Source organism: Chrysemys picta, chromosome 6 (genome assembly GCF_011386835.1).
Source record: "Chrysemys picta bellii isolate R12L10 chromosome 6, ASM1138683v2, whole genome shotgun sequence".
In the NCBI taxonomy this organism is placed as follows: domain Eukaryota; kingdom Metazoa; phylum Chordata; order Testudines; family Emydidae; genus Chrysemys; species Chrysemys picta.
The window spans coordinates 41,539,101-41,557,270 of NC_088796.1; the positions used below are offsets into that span (position 1 = coordinate 41,539,101).

An 18,170-nucleotide genomic window follows, 5' to 3' on the forward strand; every position below is an offset into this window, starting at 1 on the left:
GTTGCTTACAACTTTGCCAAACTTTAACTGTCCAGGCTGAAATTTTCTATGCTGGTTGTTTGCCTCAGGTTGAGTTTGATTTAGGGTTGCCAACCCTCCAGGATTGTCCTGGAGTCCCCAGGAATTAAAGATTAATCTTTAATTAAAGGTAAAGTCATGTGATGAAACCTCCAGGAATTCGTCCAACCAAAGTTGGTAGCCCTAGTTCGATTAAAGTTTCAGCAAAAACAATTCAACCGTTTCTGAGAACAAGTTTAGTGGAAGAATATATATTTCCCCATGGTTAAAAGAAAACAAACAGACCAACTGAATTCTTATGACTCTTTCACTGAGATGCTCTAGTGCCCCCATGCTTTGAAGCACGGAGTTGAAATTTAGCAGGGAGATAGCACGGTGTAAGGGACATGCTATCTAGTGTTTGTATGACTGATTGCCCAAATTTGGCCAAGTTATAAACCTTTTAAAAATTGCATTTGTCACAACAAATAAATAATATAATAATAATTACTGTATAGTAGTAACTTGCTAGAGTTTGGCAGGTAAATTCTCGAGTCCATCTGCACTGATCAGGCTCAAGCCCAGGAATGCAGGCTCTTAGCTGCTCCTGGCTGCTAGAGGTGTCTGTGGCACTGGGCTCTGGAACTAAGAACAGAACTGTCATCCTGGAGGCGGAAGCAGCCTGACTGAAATGCAGATGGGACAAGAACTGAGCCAGGATGGGGAGATGAGGCAGGGAAATGAGACTGGGAGAAGGAGCATGAGGGGGTTGTTGAGGGAGAGGCAGGACTGACACTGGGACACGCTGGAGCAGGCAATAGCCGAAGTGGTCAGACTTGCAGGGGAATGGGGCAGAAGAGTGTGCCCACAAGAACATACTCCCTTCCAGAATCTGGAATTGAACGGAAGGTTCTTGGGTCTCCACTGTCAGCAAATAGCTACGGATCTAGAGCAGTGGTTTTCAACCTTTTTTCATTTGCGAGCCCCTAAAAAATTTCAAATGGAGGTGCTTTGGAAATTTTAGACATAGTCTGCAGACTGCCACGGGTCCACGGACAGCATGTGGAAAACCACTGATCTAGAGACTGATCCATACAGAGGATGACACAACCTACTACTGTTCTTAATTACTTCTTTAGCTCAAGTGACAGAGGCCTGTGCTGTGGATCTAAGAGTTCCAACCCTGTTGATGAACCATGTGGCCATCAGTATGGTTCTACAGGATAGAATTAGGTTAAATCAGTTGAATGCTGCTCTAAAAACTGGATTCTTTCCCTGCCTTTGCCACAGAGTTCTTGTGTAATGCTAAACTGGTTACTTAAACCAAACTTTTCATAGGTGCTCGCTAATTGTGTGTTCCTCATTTTCTGGGTGGCGGACTTGAAATCCGTGGATGAGTACTCATAGGTGCAACTGAAGTCACTGGGCTAGAACACACAGAGTGTTATATAATGCTAAGTACAGTGAAAAAATCAAGTCCTAGATATCTCAAACTGGGCACCCAAAATCAAAGAACAGTTCTGACCTTAATCTCTTTGATCCTCACTTCCTTATCTTTAAAATTGGGGTCATACCACCTCACCACACACAGGGTTGTTGTGCAAATCAGTTCATTAATGTTTGGGAAGCACTCAGATATTTTAGTGAAGAGTGCCATGGAAAAAGCCTCTGAGGAGCTCAGTATTCAGAGCAAGGTTTGAATAGTGTGCAGTAAATAAGACATAGAATCACCCTTCGAAAAATAAGGATAAAACAAGATACTGAATAGCTATTGGTTCTGTGAATACCATCTGTCCTGTTCACTGAATGAGGCAGGAGTTCTGGGGGGAGCGGAGGGAGGAAGTGATCTTGTTATTAAAGACGGTATCATAATGGATGCACATATGGGAGGTAACTTAGGGTTGCACAGACAACCTTAATTCTGGCATTTCCTTACTTTTGAGTGCTTGATTTTTGCAACCTTGATATTCTTTTAACATCATTTTTGTGTGTAGTTATATATACATTGTCTTCCTCAATAGATATATACAAAAATAAAAAAAGGGATTAACATTTTTGCAACCTTAATAAAATAACATTTGAAAATAATCCAACATGTGCATGCACATATATAATTATATAATCATTTATATTTTAATGTGTAACTGTATATTACATAATTATTACTAATTAAGTGTAAGTAAACTGTACTAAATTTGTACTAATTAACTGATCAGATGATCCATCTACACTCTATTCAATTTAAAATTATGGGATTTTGTAGGCATAAGGGCTGAGTGGGTATGTTGGATAAAGATAAATAAGTAAATATTTATTGATATAGCACATGCTGCTTTACATTAAGGTCAGATTTTGCTATCTTTTTAAGACTGTAAGTGTTAGAAACTTACTTTTTGTTTTAGACTAAAGTTTAAATTGTTCAGGAAAGAAGGACTTAGTTTCTTGTGCTTCCCTTTCACTACTGGAGTGTATTTTTCAATTCTTGGTTTTGATGAAGTTAAATATGATGTTGCAGGGGTTTCTAAACTGAGCTTTTAATGGAAGCATTTATAGAGAGACTAATGTTTACATAAACTTTTGGTTTTTAAAATTACAAAAGATGCAGGGAACCACAATACCATCTCCTTGGATGGGCAGAAACATGTAGATTCTCAGCTTGCTGGGAACATTATTGTTTTTCTTTTTTTTTTTTTATGTCAGAGTCATAAATCTTTAAAAATAGGAAATTGCTGCTACTTCTTTTGCTTCTGCTGCTATTTCTTAGGCACCTACAGCCATAACATTTGAATGCCATTACCGACTTTTTTAGAAGTCACCAGTTCTCTGAAGAAGGTGGACAAATGTATATTCCTCTTCCTCAACTATCAGTTGCTTAATTAAAAAGAATCCAGTCTGTCTAGTTTATTTCATGGGAGCACAAACCATGGACCATTTTGCAAACTCATCTCCTAGGCTAAGACTTACCCAGAAGTGATGACTCTTGTCTCTCTGGTGACAAGGTTTAGGCTTGGCCCAGTTTCTGGAAGTAGTACTAGCACAGGTGAGATCTCTGCTGAAAATGACTATCACCCCACTTCCATGCCTAAAAAACAAATAAACTCAAAAAGTTTTACTAGTTTTTCATTAGCCTTGGTATTTCCACTCAGTGCATCTTCCACAGTGGATTGCAGTGTGAAAACAAACCTTTCAGATAGCTAGACCATAACCTGTTCATAGCATTGAAAAACAAGGGCCTTGAAACTGATCCTGGTATGAACAGTTAGCCGAATGTAGGCTGAGAGAGCCTTGTAGAAATGCTGATAAACCTTAATTTTAGCATATATGTTCCTTTTGCTATACTAAACAAATTATACTGTGTTATAAGAGAGTACAATATAATGACGATATAATGTTGAAACAAAAACAGTGCCTAAAAAATTTTTTTTGTGTTCATCTAGGCTTCCAGATGGATTTTCCCAACTGTTAAACCTAACACAGCTGTACCTGAATGATGCTTTCCTTGAGTTTTTGCCAGCCAATTTTGGCAGGTAAGTTAAATTTGAATCTGAAAACCTATAATATTTAATTCTTGGTTCTTAACTATTCAGAAAACGTTTTGCTGCCTTTTAAGCAAAGGGTGGGAGATAAATCTCCAACAAGTTTTCCATATATTACATAGCTTAAAATAAAACAAAAAACACCAACATCCTCTTTGGTAGATCTTCCTGAGTGTTCTGTTTGTACCCTTGAGAAATCTTACCAAACATTACTTAGTGGAAAATAACAATTAGATGCTTGTCTCACTTCATGGGGTAAGTCTGTCTTGTTTTAAGTATGAGAAACTAATCTTGCTGAAATACAGCTTGGTCACCATTTAGTTGTTGGAATGGAGCAAAACAATGACTTTGTCGTCAGCAATCTATTTATTTATGAACATTCCATCTGTTTCTGGTACACACAGAGATGTTTTTACACATTAGTAAACTTATGTAAACCAGTGATTCCTGAATGATTAGTGCTTAGGAACACACAACATATTCGCTATCAGTTATTCGCAGTACCCTGTGTGATGGGTTCCCCCTTGGGGTGTCACCTGGAACTGGGGTACCACTGAGCCCTCTGACCCACCAGTCTGGGCTCCCTCTCACATTGTGCTGCCTCTTGCACTGGGCTCCCTCTCACACTGTGCTCCTCCAAGCTTGCACTTTCACCAGCATTCACACAGACCAGGATACACCCAGTTGCAGTTACATGCAGACTCTGACTAGCCACTGCACACTCACTCACTCACTCATGCCCGTCACCCCAATCAGGGTATGGGCCGCCGACTACAGATCTCCAGAGTCCTCTATCCTGGGCCATTTGCTCTAGCTGGTTCCAGGTATAGCCCATTTTTATGCTATCAGCCTGAAGGTCGCGTCGCCAGGTGTTTCTTGGACGGCCTCTTTTCCGCTTGCCTTGGGGGTTCCACCGCAATGCCTGTCTAGTGATGTTGGTTGGCTACTTGCATAGTGTGTGTCCTATCCAGCCTCACCTTCTCCTTCTAATTTCTTCCTCTGCTGGAAGTTGACAGGTCCTCTCCAAGAGGTAGATGTTGCTGATTGTGTCTGGCCAGCTGATCTGGAGAATCCTTCTAAGGCAACTATTTATGAAGGTCTGGATCTTCCTGGTGGTTGTTTTAGTTGTCCTCCAGATTTCAGCTCCATACAATAAAACTGATTTCACGTTGGAGTTGAACAATCTAATCTTTGTTGCCAAAGACAGCTCTCTGGAGCTCCAGATGTTCTTGAGCTGTAAGAAAGCTGCTCTTGCCTTACCGATCCTTGCTTTGATGTCTGCGTCCGTGCCACCCTGTTGGTCGATGATGCTGCCTAGGTAGGTGAAGGACTGCACTTCTTCCAGAGGGCTTCCATTCAGTGGGTCGTTACTGATGGAGTTAATCTTGAGGATCTTGGTCTTGTCCTTGTGGATGTTGAGGCCAACCTGTGATGACGTGGCTGCCACTACGCTGGTCTTCTCTTGCATCTGCCGTTTGCTATGCGAAAGGAGTGCAAGGTCATCGGCAAAGTCCAGGTCATCTAGCTGGGTCCACAACATCCACTGGATTCCATTCCTGCGCTCATAAGTGGATGTCTTCATAATCCAATCAATGACAAGGAGAAAGAGAAATGGTGACAACAAGCATCCTTGTCTAACTCCGGTTCGCACCTGGAAGCTGTTTGTAAGCTGCCCTCCATGGATCACTCTACAGTGTATGCCGTCATATAAGTTCTTAATCAAGTTGACCACCTTTGCTGGGATGCCATAGTGCTGAAGGAACTTCCAGAGAGTCTCTCGATCCATGCTATCGAATGCTTTCTCATAGTCAACAAAGTTGATGTACAACGAAGAGTTCCACTCCATAGACTGCTCGACTATGATGCGGAGTGTTGCTATCTGGTCCGTGCATGATCTATTTTGCCGGAAACCTGCCTGCTCATCTCGTAGCTGTGGATCGACGGCATCCTTCATTCTCTCTAAGAGGACTTGGTTGAAGACCTTCCCTGGCACTGATAGAAGTGTGATTCCTCTGTAGTTGGCACAATTTCTGAGTTCTCCTTTCTTGGGGATTTTAATAAGGTATCCCTCTTTCCAGTCTGCCGGAATCACTTCTTCTTCCCATATCTTCTCAAAGAGGGGGTACAGCATTTCCACTGAAGCATCCAGATCTACTTTCAGGGCCTCTGCTGGAATATTGTCAGGTCCAGCCGCCTTCCTGTTCTTCATCATAGTGATGGCTTTTCTGATCTCATCTCTGGTTGGTCTATCACAATTCATTGGAAGGTCTTCATTGGCTGGGTCAATGTCTGGTGGATTTAATGGTGCTGGTCTATTCAGGAGTTCCTCAAAGTGCTCTGCCCATCTATTTATCTGTTGTTCTATTTCTGTTATTGTCTTTCCCTGCTTGTCTTTGACGGGAGGTTCTGGCTTGCTGAACTTTCCAGACAGTCGCTTGATGATGTCATACAGCTGTTTCATATTACCGTTGTATGCTGCCTGCTCCGCTTCTGCTGCCAGTCCATCCACATAATCTCTCTTATCCTTCCTAATATTCCTCTTCACTACTCTATGGGCTTCAGCATACTCTTTTTGCGCTTTAGCCTTTGCTGCTCTAGTCCTGCTGTTATTAACTACTGCCTTCTTCTTCTTTCTATCTTCTGTCTTAGTCAGGGTCTCTGCTGTGATCCACTCTTTCTGCTAGTATTTCTTGATTCCAAGCACTTCCTGGCATGCTGACCTAAGTGTCTCTCTCACTTTCTGCCATCTGTTGGATACACTGTCTTCCTCTTCCTCAGACCGATCCTGTAGTACTGAAAACTTATTCTTCAGCGTCAGTCCAAAATCTTCCTTGGTCTTATGATCCTTCAAAAGGCTGATGTTGTACTTCGCTCTTCTATCTGACACATCTATCCAGTTCTTCTTCAGCTTCTATCTGGCTACCACTAAGTGATAGTCGGACGCTACGTCTGCTCCTCTTCTAACTCTAACGTCCTGCAAAGATCTTCTGAACTTCTTGCTAATACAGACGTGATCGATCTGGTTTTCTATCGTGCCTGCTGGCGATACCCAGGTACTCTTGTGGATCCGCTTGTGAGGAAAGATGCTACCTCCTATGACCATGTTGTTAAGTGCACACAGATCCACAAATCTCTCTCCATTCTCACTCCTCTTTCCCAGAGCATGAGTCCCCATGATTTGTTCATCTCCTGTGTTGTCAGGTCCAATTTTGGCATTAAAGTCTCCCATAAGGATGGTAATGTCTTTGTCTGGGAGAATCGCTAATATTTTCTGAAGTCTGTTGTAAAAATAGTCTTTGTCCCCCTCTTCACTGTCATTGGTTGGAGCATAGCACTGTACAACATTCATCTTAATCCTCTTCATTTTAGTTCTGAAGGATGCTGTGATGATCCTGGAACTATGTGCCTCCCAACCAATCAGTGCTCTCTGTGCCTGCTTGGACAACATGAAGCCTACTCCCTGTGTGTAGGGTGCGTCGCTCTCTTCATGTCCGGAATACAGCAACAGCTCTCCTGTCAACAGTTGTCTCTGTCCAGCTTGCGTCCATCTTGTCTCACTAATGCCTAGTAGGGTCAGGTTGTTGCTCCTCATCTCTGCTGCGACCTGCGCCGTCTTTCTTGACTAGTACATGGTCCTCACGTTCCATGTACCGATGGTAATCCTCCTGGTTGCAAGAAGGGTAATCAGCTTAGTGGCATCCTCACGACTTTCACCACCCAGCGTCATGCGTCTTCAAGTTGAAGACCCTTCTTTTTCCAGGCTAAAAGTCTCTGTTATCTCTATTGTTGGCGTTTCTGTAGCAGGTTAATTTTTTACGGGGTGGAGTTGCTAGCCCCACGCCCAACCCTCCTCCTTTATCCTGACTTGGGACAGGCAGATGGCCCAAAGGACCTCTGGTGGAGCCACTGCACGAACCAGCAATAAGGAGGCTACAGTCAGAATAACTACCAGCTTCTCAAACTCTCTCACCCCTCTGGAGTATAAACCCAAAATTATACCATCCTGCGCTGCACAAGGAACTGTACAGCGTAAACTCATAGCGTTCACCCCTCCCTCAATCTGGAGAGGAAATGAAGCAGCCTCTTGAGCTAAGATTCCCAAGCACTTCACTCTAAACTTACTGGTTTAGATTAAAACATAGATTTTAAGTGAACAAATTTATCTTTTGTAGTTATTGTAAGTGATAGCAAACAGATCAAAATCTCAAACTAAGCTTAATATACTAGAAAGATAGGATTTGAATTACCAGTCTCTCACCCTGACTAATGATAAAAGTGGGCTGCAGATTCTTAAGGCACAAGCTACACTTGTTTTGCAGTTTGGAATCCCCAGATTTTTCCTACACAGGCTAGAAATCCCTCCAGCACTTCCTCCAGTTCAGTCTTTTGTTCCGTAGGTGTTTCCAAGAGTTTTCTTGTGTGGGGAATGAAGAACAAGAGAGGATGTGACTCCCTGCCTCATATAGCTTTAGCATATGGCAGGAACCCTTTGGCCCAACCTCAGTTTGTGGAAAAACACTGGTATCCAAGATGGAGTCCAGAGTCATGTGGCCTGGTCACATGCCCTTGCATACCTTGCTGAGTCATAGCAGCAATTGCTTACAGGTTGGCCAAAACATTCACAGGAAGGTTAAATTCTTCCAGGGTCCATTGTTTTTGCTGATGGACCATCAGCACTGTCTGGCTTCTTCATTGTTGTACCAGAAAGGCTAGTTGTGGACGTCACCCAGAGTAAGCACGATTGAAATACAGATACATAGTCAATATTCTTAACTTTAGATACAAAAATGATACATACATACAGATAGTATAATCATATTCAGCAAATCATAACTTTTCCAATGACGCCTCACATGACCCATCTTGTACAAAATGCATTATAATTATGCCATAATCATATCAACATAATATCACTGTGAAGAATATCAGATGCAGTGTCCTACCCTGTAAGAAAATTTGCTCTCAATCAGAGTATGAGGCAAATACTTATATCCTAGCCTTTAAACCCTGGGTTAATTCTTCAGTGCAAAAATGATAGGATAGTATAGTTAAGAAGAAAATTATTTTTAGGACAGTACTGTCTGTCCTTTCCTTCTTGTTCTTTTGGTTTGTCCACTTCTGCTTTGTTGCTCTCTTCTTCCCTGTCCTGTCTGGCTCTTTCTTTCAACCCCTTTCCCTTCCCATGTCTCATCCAAACTTTTCTTTTAGGAGCTACACCAATTTACACCAGCTGAGGATCTGACCCTTTGAGTGCAAGTGACGAGGATCCTATAATCCTAGTCAATACAATTCAGTAAACAAGTGCTCAGAAAAGTGCTGAAAGCAGAAGCATAACACTACTCTTCTACAGTTGCTGAAGTAGTTTGGCAGACCGGTAGGCACTCAGTGAAAAGCAAGAACAAAAGTAGTCTGTTAGTGATGCATTTACTAGTCATCTGAGATGCACGCTTTTAGGATTGTTGGCCTAGATCTCTCTTATGTATGTACACATTTCCTGAATTCAGTATTTTAAAAAATAAGCTACACTGTACATTTAAACATTTTGATTGCAAATAGGTTGAGTGGGAATTGTTTTCTTCACTTCACTCTTAGAACTGAGCTATGAGGTATGTCTATACTTCAAACTGGATGTGTAAATTCCAGCTTGAGGACATACCTCTACTAGTTCTGATTGAGCTAGCATGCTAAAAATAGAGTGTAGCCACAGCAGCAGGAGGGCCTAGCTACCCCAAATATGATCCCATCTGAGACTCTAGGTAGGCCTTTGAGGTGGCTAGCTCCTTAAACTATCATGGTTACACTTTATTTTCTGTGTGCTAATGCAGGTATGTCTCCTCAAGCTGGAATTTACAACTCTGGCTTGAAGTGTAGACATACTGTCATGGTGTTCTGGGTATAAATCAGACCAGCAAGGGGTTGTACCACTGCTTATCCTGCAACGCTGGGTGCACTACAATGCTTTGCTGCTGTAGCTCTGAGCCTGCTAGCCTGCTAGAGTGTACTCACAGCTAGCAGGTTATACCCTGAGTGTCTGTGTGCCAGACAGCCCTGGTTCAGCAGCTCTAACCCCAGAAGCTTGTCTATTGCCTCACAACCAAACTTCCACCAGCCTTGGTTACAACCAGCAAGTGACCCCAACACACTCCCCCAGCCCCAGACTCCCCCAAAACCATGTGCCCTGAAGTGTCCAGCCCTCACCTGGGCCACTAAGACAAATATTAAAGTTTGTTGCTCATTCAAAGAGACAGAAGCCCATTACATCTTATTAAAATAATGGGGGTAATTACACCCTTCCCTTCAAACACAACACTGAGTTGGTTTATAGTAAAAAATAAAACAAATTTATTAACAAAATATACATAGGATTAAGTTTTGCCAAATAAAAGAAATGAAAGTGGAGATGGTTACAAGCAATTAAAAGTGAAAATATATATTTAATAGTCTAAAACTTAATCTTGCAAGGTACAGGCTTTGTTCAAGATGGTTTCTCTCACCAATCTTCCTTCTTCCCAACCATGGCTGACTTCCCCTCAGTTGGGATCTTCCACAGAAGTACAAGATGCTTGGTTCCCTTGTCTTCCTAGATGAAATAACTTTGCCCAAGCAGTTTTCTCACCTATATTCAGTTCATTCCTTGGTTGAAGGACCCATCTTCTTCAGCTTGCAAGAGCTCTGGCTCTTGTGGCTGTCTAGTGATGGATGCCAAAGATGCCTTCTGCCCTTGCTTATATCTTCCAAAGTTCAATTAACGTGTTTCAAAAGGCAGGATAACCTCATGCTGTTTTTTCCTTCATGTGGGCTTCCCATCCCTATGTATGTAAATGTGATTTCCGTTGTTTTGATTCCACCATGCTTAATTTACATCGGAGACAGGTAAGTAGGTGTGATGTTCCCTCCTGTCTGGGAGAGACCTGTATCTTCCTTTGTTTGAACACAAACTGTAAAAGCTAATATCAATGGGTACTCATAATTTCTTATAATAATACATACATTTCACGATGATACTAATCACCAGTGTGTCATAGGCTTTCATAGAAGATCTCAGTATACCCACTTTTATAATGCAGTAATATTGTATACAATCTGTTGACTCAGTTGCTTATCACTTGAGATTCAACCCCCCTGTCTTTATATTTGTTAGCTTGATAGCTTTGTTTACCTTCTATGTAAATGGACCTTCATTGTCTCTGCCTGGTGACAGGGCTAGTCTGAGAAGCAAATATACATGCCTTTGTCTAGGGCAGACCAATTTACCAACTCTCCCGATATGTCTGGTTTAAACGCATTTTAGTCATAATTCTAGCATATAGCCATTACTCTTAATGCACACTGTGTACATACATCATGCAAGAATATTATTGGTTAGTGAATTCTTAGTTTCCCAATGACCTATCACATGGCACCTTTTTAGATGCAGATTATAACCATAGTGAATTGGTGTACACTGAACTAGTCAGGCCAGCTGAAACTCACTACCTGATACCAGTGAGCCTCTTGCATTGGCATGCTTTTAGCATCACACCTCTCCCATTACAAAGAAAGAGGAAAGTTAGCTAGTAGCTAACCCAGAGGCAGCCTTTTAGAGCCCTCTCTCCTGGACATGGCTTCTGTCACTATATTTTCTTTCCCCTTTATATAGAAGAAACCTGTTCTGTCACCTTTGTCTGTTTAGAATCTCCAGGACATATCAGAGACTATACATAACTCCACCTACTGGCTGGCTAAGAATAGTACACATCCTGTGCAATTGATTTGTTATCTTGTCTCCCTCACCACACCCCAGCATGCTTGATTTTCACCCACCTGTTGCATCTGTTTTTTAGACTGTAAGCTTTTTTGGGCAGGAACTTCAATTTATCATCTTTGTATATCACCCAGCACAATGAGATCCAATATCGTTGAGGCCTGTAGGTGGTACTGCAATATAAATGTGTTTATAATAATAATTTAAAAATTTAGAATTAATGGGAATTGGGATGCAAATCCCTTAATAGCTATGAAAATCTCAGCCTTGGTTTTTAAAATATACAGGTACTGACTTTAAAACACCCTAATTTCTAGGCTAATAGATCTGAACAGGAATTATTAACAGACCTTATACCATCAATTGCTTTTATTTTTTATATATATATATATATATATATAAAAACAAATTAAAAACGGGTTTAAACTGCTAAGGTTACAGTAAAATTTCCTGAGATAAGATGGGTGAGGTAACATCTTTTAGTGGAGTTTATGGAATCATAGAATATCAGGGTTGGAAGGGACCTAGTCCAACCCCCTGCTCAAAGCAGGACCAATCCCCAACTAAATCATCCCAGACAGGGCTTTGTCAAGCCGGGCCTTAAAAACCTCTAAGGAAGGAGATTCCACCACCTCCCTAGGTAACCCATTCAAGTGCTTCACTACCCTCCTAGTGGAAAAAGTTTTTTCCTAATATCCAACCTAAACCTTCCCCACTGCAACTTGAGACCATTACTCCTTGTTCTGTCATCTGCTACCACTGAGAACGGTCTAGATCCATCCTCTTTGGAACCCCCTTTCAGGTAGTTGAAAGCAGCTATCAAATCTCCCCCTCATTCTTCTCTTCTGCAGACTAAATAATCCCAGTTCCCTCAGCCTCTCCGCTAGACTCTTTCCAATTTTTCCACATCCTTCTTATAGTGTGGGGCCCAAAACTGGACACAGTACTGCAGATGAGGCCTCACCAATGCCGAATAGAGGGGAATGACCACGTCCCTCGATCTGCTGTCAGTGCTCCTACTCATACAGCGCAAAATGGTGTTAGCCTTCTTGGCAACAAGGGTAGGAGCCTTGCCTTATAACAGGCTTATTCAAAGTGATACAAGCTACAAAAGTGAGATCTGGGAAGAGTGTTGGCATTTTCATAATATAATAAAAATACTGTAATGATAAATAATAATTAATAATAGTGTGTAATAAGCATGTTATAAAAACAAATTTTATATTTCAAGATCACTGCTTTTATAATTTATACTCAGGTAAAGGAGAAAATCCCTGGAGATATTCATTTTTAGGAGGGGGTTTGTGAGACTTGACAATTTAGTGAAAGGGGTTCACAGGTTGTTAAAGTTTGGGAACCACCGAGCTAAGGCCTCACCAGTGCTGAGTAGAGTAGGACATTACCTCCCATGTGTCACATATGACACTCCTGTTAATACACTCCAGAATTATATTAGCCGTTTTCACAACTGCATCACTCTATTGGCTGACATTGAATTTGTGATCCATTATAACCCCCAGATTCTTTTCTGTAGTACTACTTCCTAGCCAGTTATTCCCCATTTTGGATCTCTGCATGTGCTTTTTCCTTCCTAAATGTAGTACTTTGCTCTTGTCTTTATTGAATTTCATTTTGTGGATTTCAGAACAATTCTCCAATTTATCAAAGTCCTTTTGAATTATATATAAGCCTGTCCTCCAAAATTCTTGCATTCTCTCCCAGCTTGGTGTCACCTGCAAATTTTATAAGTATACTCTCCACTCCATTATCCAAGTCATTAATGAAAACATTGAATAGTTCCTGATCTTTTATTCTTACCTTTACCTTCTATTCTGACCTGAAGAAGAGCTCTGTGTGGCTCGAAAGCTTGTCTCTCTCACCAACAGAAGTGATCCAATAAAAGATATTACCACCATTGCTGTAGCTACCCTCTATACAGTAAGATTTTCTGTTTAGTAATGTGCTCGTTCAGTTGCTTAGTTAATTAGTCTTGTGTATGAATAGAATTATGGAGAGAAATTAGAAATTGCAAGACAAGTGATTTTTTTCATCTGTACTTGTTACATATTTGAAAATATTAGAAATGAAAGAGAATAAACTAGAACTGAAATAAAACCTCCAAAATGTGCTTTAAAAACATTACGATTTTTGGTTGTGCATTCTGCAGATTTATTGGCATCTGTTTTAGGCACACTTTGTTACACATTTAAGCTATTATATTTTTGTAGCAGATTAGTGTGCTTTTTTTCAAGTTTTGTAAGCACAGCTGAGCTTTAGTTAGCTGCTAGTCTGAATGTGGAAATGAAGTATAAGTGTCATGTGATGTCTGCTTAATTTATCTGGAGCAATGTCAAACAGAGCCTAGATGTAAGCCAGTTGGCTATCTCACTAGCCGGTGCACCAAAGAGCACTCTTCCAGCCACAGGATTTCTGTCCTTTTCTTAAAGGCTTTGATTTTATTTCTTCAAAATAAACTTAGAAATTCAAAATATCGATTGTGTCCTTTCCCCTGACCTATAGTCTTCTGCAGGGACCTATCTAGGTCCCCTCAGGATTACATTCTGCAGACCATCTGCCTGGGAGTCAAGTCAAGGCAAACCTTTCTGATCCCATCTCCTTCCTAGCACTGCTTGCCCGCAGGATTACACTCTGCAGGCCATCTGTCTGAGAATCACATATAAACTGTGTTCTTTCCTCTGCCCCAGGACCTCTTGCCTCCCTACCCCCTGCAGCTCCTATCCTCAACTAAGCTACTTGCTCACTTTTATGAGAACCATTTGATCTTCAAGCTATCATTTGATCCCTAGCCTTACAGCCTCAGGTGAGAGGCAGTTGATTAGTCTGATTAGGCCCAGCTGATTGGATGCAATTGGGCTCAGCTCCCCTTAAAAAGCTAGCCATTCTGATACTAGCATTTGACTGCAATAATTTCATTGGTAGCAGTCTACAAAAAACATAAGCTTGGGACAAGTCATATCAGTCTGACCTAGTGAGGTACTAGGTGCTAAACACACTCAACTCTTATTAAATTAAGTTAAATTGATATAGATTAACCCTCCAACAGGTTTCACTGTCTAGTTCTGATTTGAATGGCTGTCCTTTTTAGCTTCACTGCCAAAAAGCTCTGTTTTGGGAAGAGCTCAGCTCTTCCCTGATGAGGTTAAAAAGTGTTGAAGGAGCCCAGCACTTCACAGGAATAGGGCATTATGACAGTGAAGCTAAATAAGATAGTTATTCAGATCTGAATTGCACATTAAAATCTCCTAGAGAATTATCTGTATTTCTTTAATTAGTTCAGATCTTCTCCAAGGACATTTTTAATGTAATCATCATATAAATTTATTTAAAGGCAGAGATAGACATTAAGGGTGTACTATACTCCACCACATAAAGCCCTATATAGGTGGAGTGCTGAATGGTTGAGGAGGTGGAAAAGCCAACCTCCTCAACCCCCCAAAACCAGAATCACGGTACTGCTTTGCTAAACATTTTCCTGATTGGTCCTGCTTTGAGCAGGGGGTTGGACTAGATGACCTCCTGAGGTCCTTTCCAAACCTGATATTCTTTGATTCTATGAATTCTATGATTCTCATGCTTAGACTACGAATGCTATTCCAACCTGTTCATAAACACAGATCTGCACCCTTAGCCCACTCCCAAAGTGGCCTTCTGCTCCATCTCATGTGGCAGCAGTGCAGACACCTACCTTTTCCTGACGTGTAGGGTATGTACAGGTAGCCTTTTATAGCCACTCAGTCAGTGGACTCCCTGCTCAGCCATATTTTATTCTATATAGATTCTGTTTTTTCAACCAAAAGAAAACGGTAATCCGCCACTTTGCAATGATTTTATCAACTATTGAAATAGACCAGGATATTACTTCACCCACCTCGTCTCTCTGATAGCCTGTGACTAACACAGCTACAACAACATTGGATATTGAAATAGGAGTCTTGTATGATTATAAAGGAGAGATCTTTCATTTCTTGACCCAAGTGTCTAATTTTGATTGACCCTACACTTAAATACATTTTGTGTGTGCTTCTAACTTAAATCATTGTTTAAGGCAAATCTAGGATGCTTGAAACCTTTTGTGAAGTCCTAACTTTCTCCTCTGAATAGTGGAAATTATAGGAAGCAGGTACTCTCAGTACCTATTTTGTTTAGATAAAATCAGATGGTGAAATTGGTAAGGTGGAAAAAAACTGTCGTCTCTTCAAATCACTTTTTTACTTTGGATAATTATATACACTAATTCTGATTTGTATCTAAGGATCGTACTTAATATATACATATGTGTTAGAAGTGTTTTGAAACTGCTTCACTTCCTCCAAAGCCTATGAAAAAAATTAACATGTAAAATAAAGAAAACTTTCTGAGTTCTTGCCTCTGTGTTTCCAAGTTTCAGTTTGAGAAGTGAGGCCCTGCCTTTGTGAATACAGCCCAATAATAATACAACAATAATAAAATTCAGGCTGAGCAATACTTGGCATCTGGTAAACAAATTACAAATTTAGAGGTTGGTATAGGAGAATAAATTGTTAATGTTCACACTACTCTCCACATTTTCCTCAGTCATACAAATCAGATGTCAAAATAGTATTTCTCTCAGTGTGCTTGGCTTTGGTCTTCACTCATATTTTTTTTTCTTTTTTTCAAAAATAATATTGTTTGCTTCACGTGGCTTCCCTGTGACTCTACCTCTGCTGGATAACAATTAGAACACTTGCACTTCCCCCACAACTCTGTTACAATTAGGTTAAATTACTCTTTAGTGAAATTGCCCTATGTGACATTGCAGTAGTTAGTACTGACTTCATTTATTACAATCCAAATTTGAAACCTTACAGAACTAGTCTCAATTTCTACTGATCCAGTACTATGCAGCTGTCATTCTATACTCAGTATTCATTAACATAGAGCCAGAGACATAAGAATATGTTTTACTGTAAGGATGAATATTGGCCAGGATACTGGAGTTAGTTTCCATTGCAGTATATACAGAATTCCATTTCACTGGCTGGTGCTAAGCACTTTTGAAAATCAGTTCATTCATGTCTAAATATACAAATCTGTAGGCTGTGCCTTTAAGCAAGGCTGATATCTGCATTTAGATCTTATCTAATGCTAATATAGCAGTGCAGTATTACAGGTGTGATAGCCTTTGGGTGAGATACTATACTGTTGTGTTTGTCCCACTGGAAGTTACAGCCCATAGTTCTATTCAGAAAGAGTACAATGATAATCTTGGTGTCCAGATCAGACCTTTTCAATAAAACAGGTTCTAGTGTCCAAAACTGTGTATCTTGGCAAATGGTTATGGCATATGCCTACATAGCCATCATATTTCCAGCTTCTTATTCATTGTTTTGTAGAGCACATTGGACTATTTTAAGAATGAAAAGGGCACATTTATTTCTACTTTACTCCATTATGTCTTCTATTTTCACTTTTTTCATGAAAAGAAGACATCTGGGAAAACCATTAGTTTTTCTACTGCTGTTTCTAGCCTCTGATAAGCACTCTGAAGTGTATAGAAATGGAGCTGGTAAAGCAACAGCCGCTGCTGCTCAGGTTTAAGTTTCTTGTTGATAGACCTGTTACCAAGGAGTTCAGCCTCAGCCTCTGGCACATGTGATCTTTGATGCTTAGAATCATTTTATAACTCAGCACTAGCTAGCTGTAGACAACCTTCCATGTCTTTTGTAAAGAAGTTAATATGGCAGTGCTGTGAACTCATTTTTAATCTTATCTTTCAAGTGTTGTACAGTCCATATTTCAAAAAGTTGGTTCAGTAAAAGATATTACCTCACCCACCTTGTCTTTTAAAAAGATCTTAATTTTCCATAAATTTTGTACTTTACATAAACTGACAATGCAGGGTTAGGATTTTGAGGCATTAATCTTTTAATGTTATCTCTCCAGTTTTACAGAAATAATTTTGCAAGACTCAGAGGCTGCTACAGAGCAGAAAGCTGATTATTTTAGCCTCCTGCTTTTAATAGTATTTTATTTAAAATGTTTTTCTGCATTAAAGAACTTGTGACCATGCTGAAAAAACAGAATGTCTGAAATATTCTGTTTGGGAGTGAAAGAGTGATTGTAATGTGACTTTGTAGGCATATCTTCTTGGAAAGTGGAACTGTATATTTGTGATGTTGAGTTGTATTGATGCAGGATCTTAAACCTAAACAGACAGGAAATCTGATTTAGCCAAGTTGTTCAACTAATTTTCTGCTGACTATGTTTCTCATACAGGGTATTAAATATTTAGATTTTTGTGTTTAAAAGTTGAGCTGTAATACATGCAGGCTGCTTAGAGTAACAGTGGGCAAAATAATTCCTGGAATATTCAATTGAAGTAAACAGTTACTCCAGATATGAATTTGGCCCATTGTTTAAAATGAAATAAAATTACTTTAGCTTTGTTAGTTGACCTATAAACATTTTTGTAACAAAGCTTCAGGTTTATCTAAAATATTAAAATGGATACAAAAAAAACGAATTTTGGTAAGATTGAATATAGTGTGTGTTTTTTGTTTAAAGTTCAGAACCCCAGATGTTGCAGGAATATTGCACAACTCACTTCTGAGACAGGTGTCATGTTGCTTCCCTTTTTGATTTTATGCATTTTGGATTATTGTCTCATAATACATACCATATTTTCTGCTGCAGGGGGAGATACCATTTCCCAACAATGCAAGAAGATTTTTTCTGTTGCCTTTTTGGGGTGAAATAACATGTAAAATATATATGGTGTGCTATGATTTGCATAGACAACCTTACATACTTAATACAGGTGGACTACATAGGGACATCTATAGTTAAGGTTGTCTAAGTGTTTCCGTTTTAAATAACTATCTCTGTTCGATTCCCATATACCATTCAAGATA

General features: G+C 40.1%; 1 protein-coding gene across 13 annotated transcripts in view; it reads left to right on the top strand.

Moving 5' to 3' along the window:
- Window positions 1-18,170, top strand: part of ERBIN (erbb2 interacting protein) — a 229,461-nt gene that overhangs the window by 136,268 nt on the left and 75,023 nt on the right. For 11 of the 13 annotated variants that reach the window (XM_042841744.2, XM_042841742.2, XM_008170647.4 and 8 more), the window contains one exon: window positions 3,435-3,524. In XM_042841744.2, coding sequence (XP_042697678.1) covers window positions 3,435-3,524 — 90 coding nt within the window. Of the gene's footprint in view, window positions 1-3,434; window positions 3,525-8,777; window positions 8,908-18,170 lie in introns of those variants that run through there. The other 2 variants (XM_042841751.2, XM_042841750.2) reach the window with 2 other exon arrangements.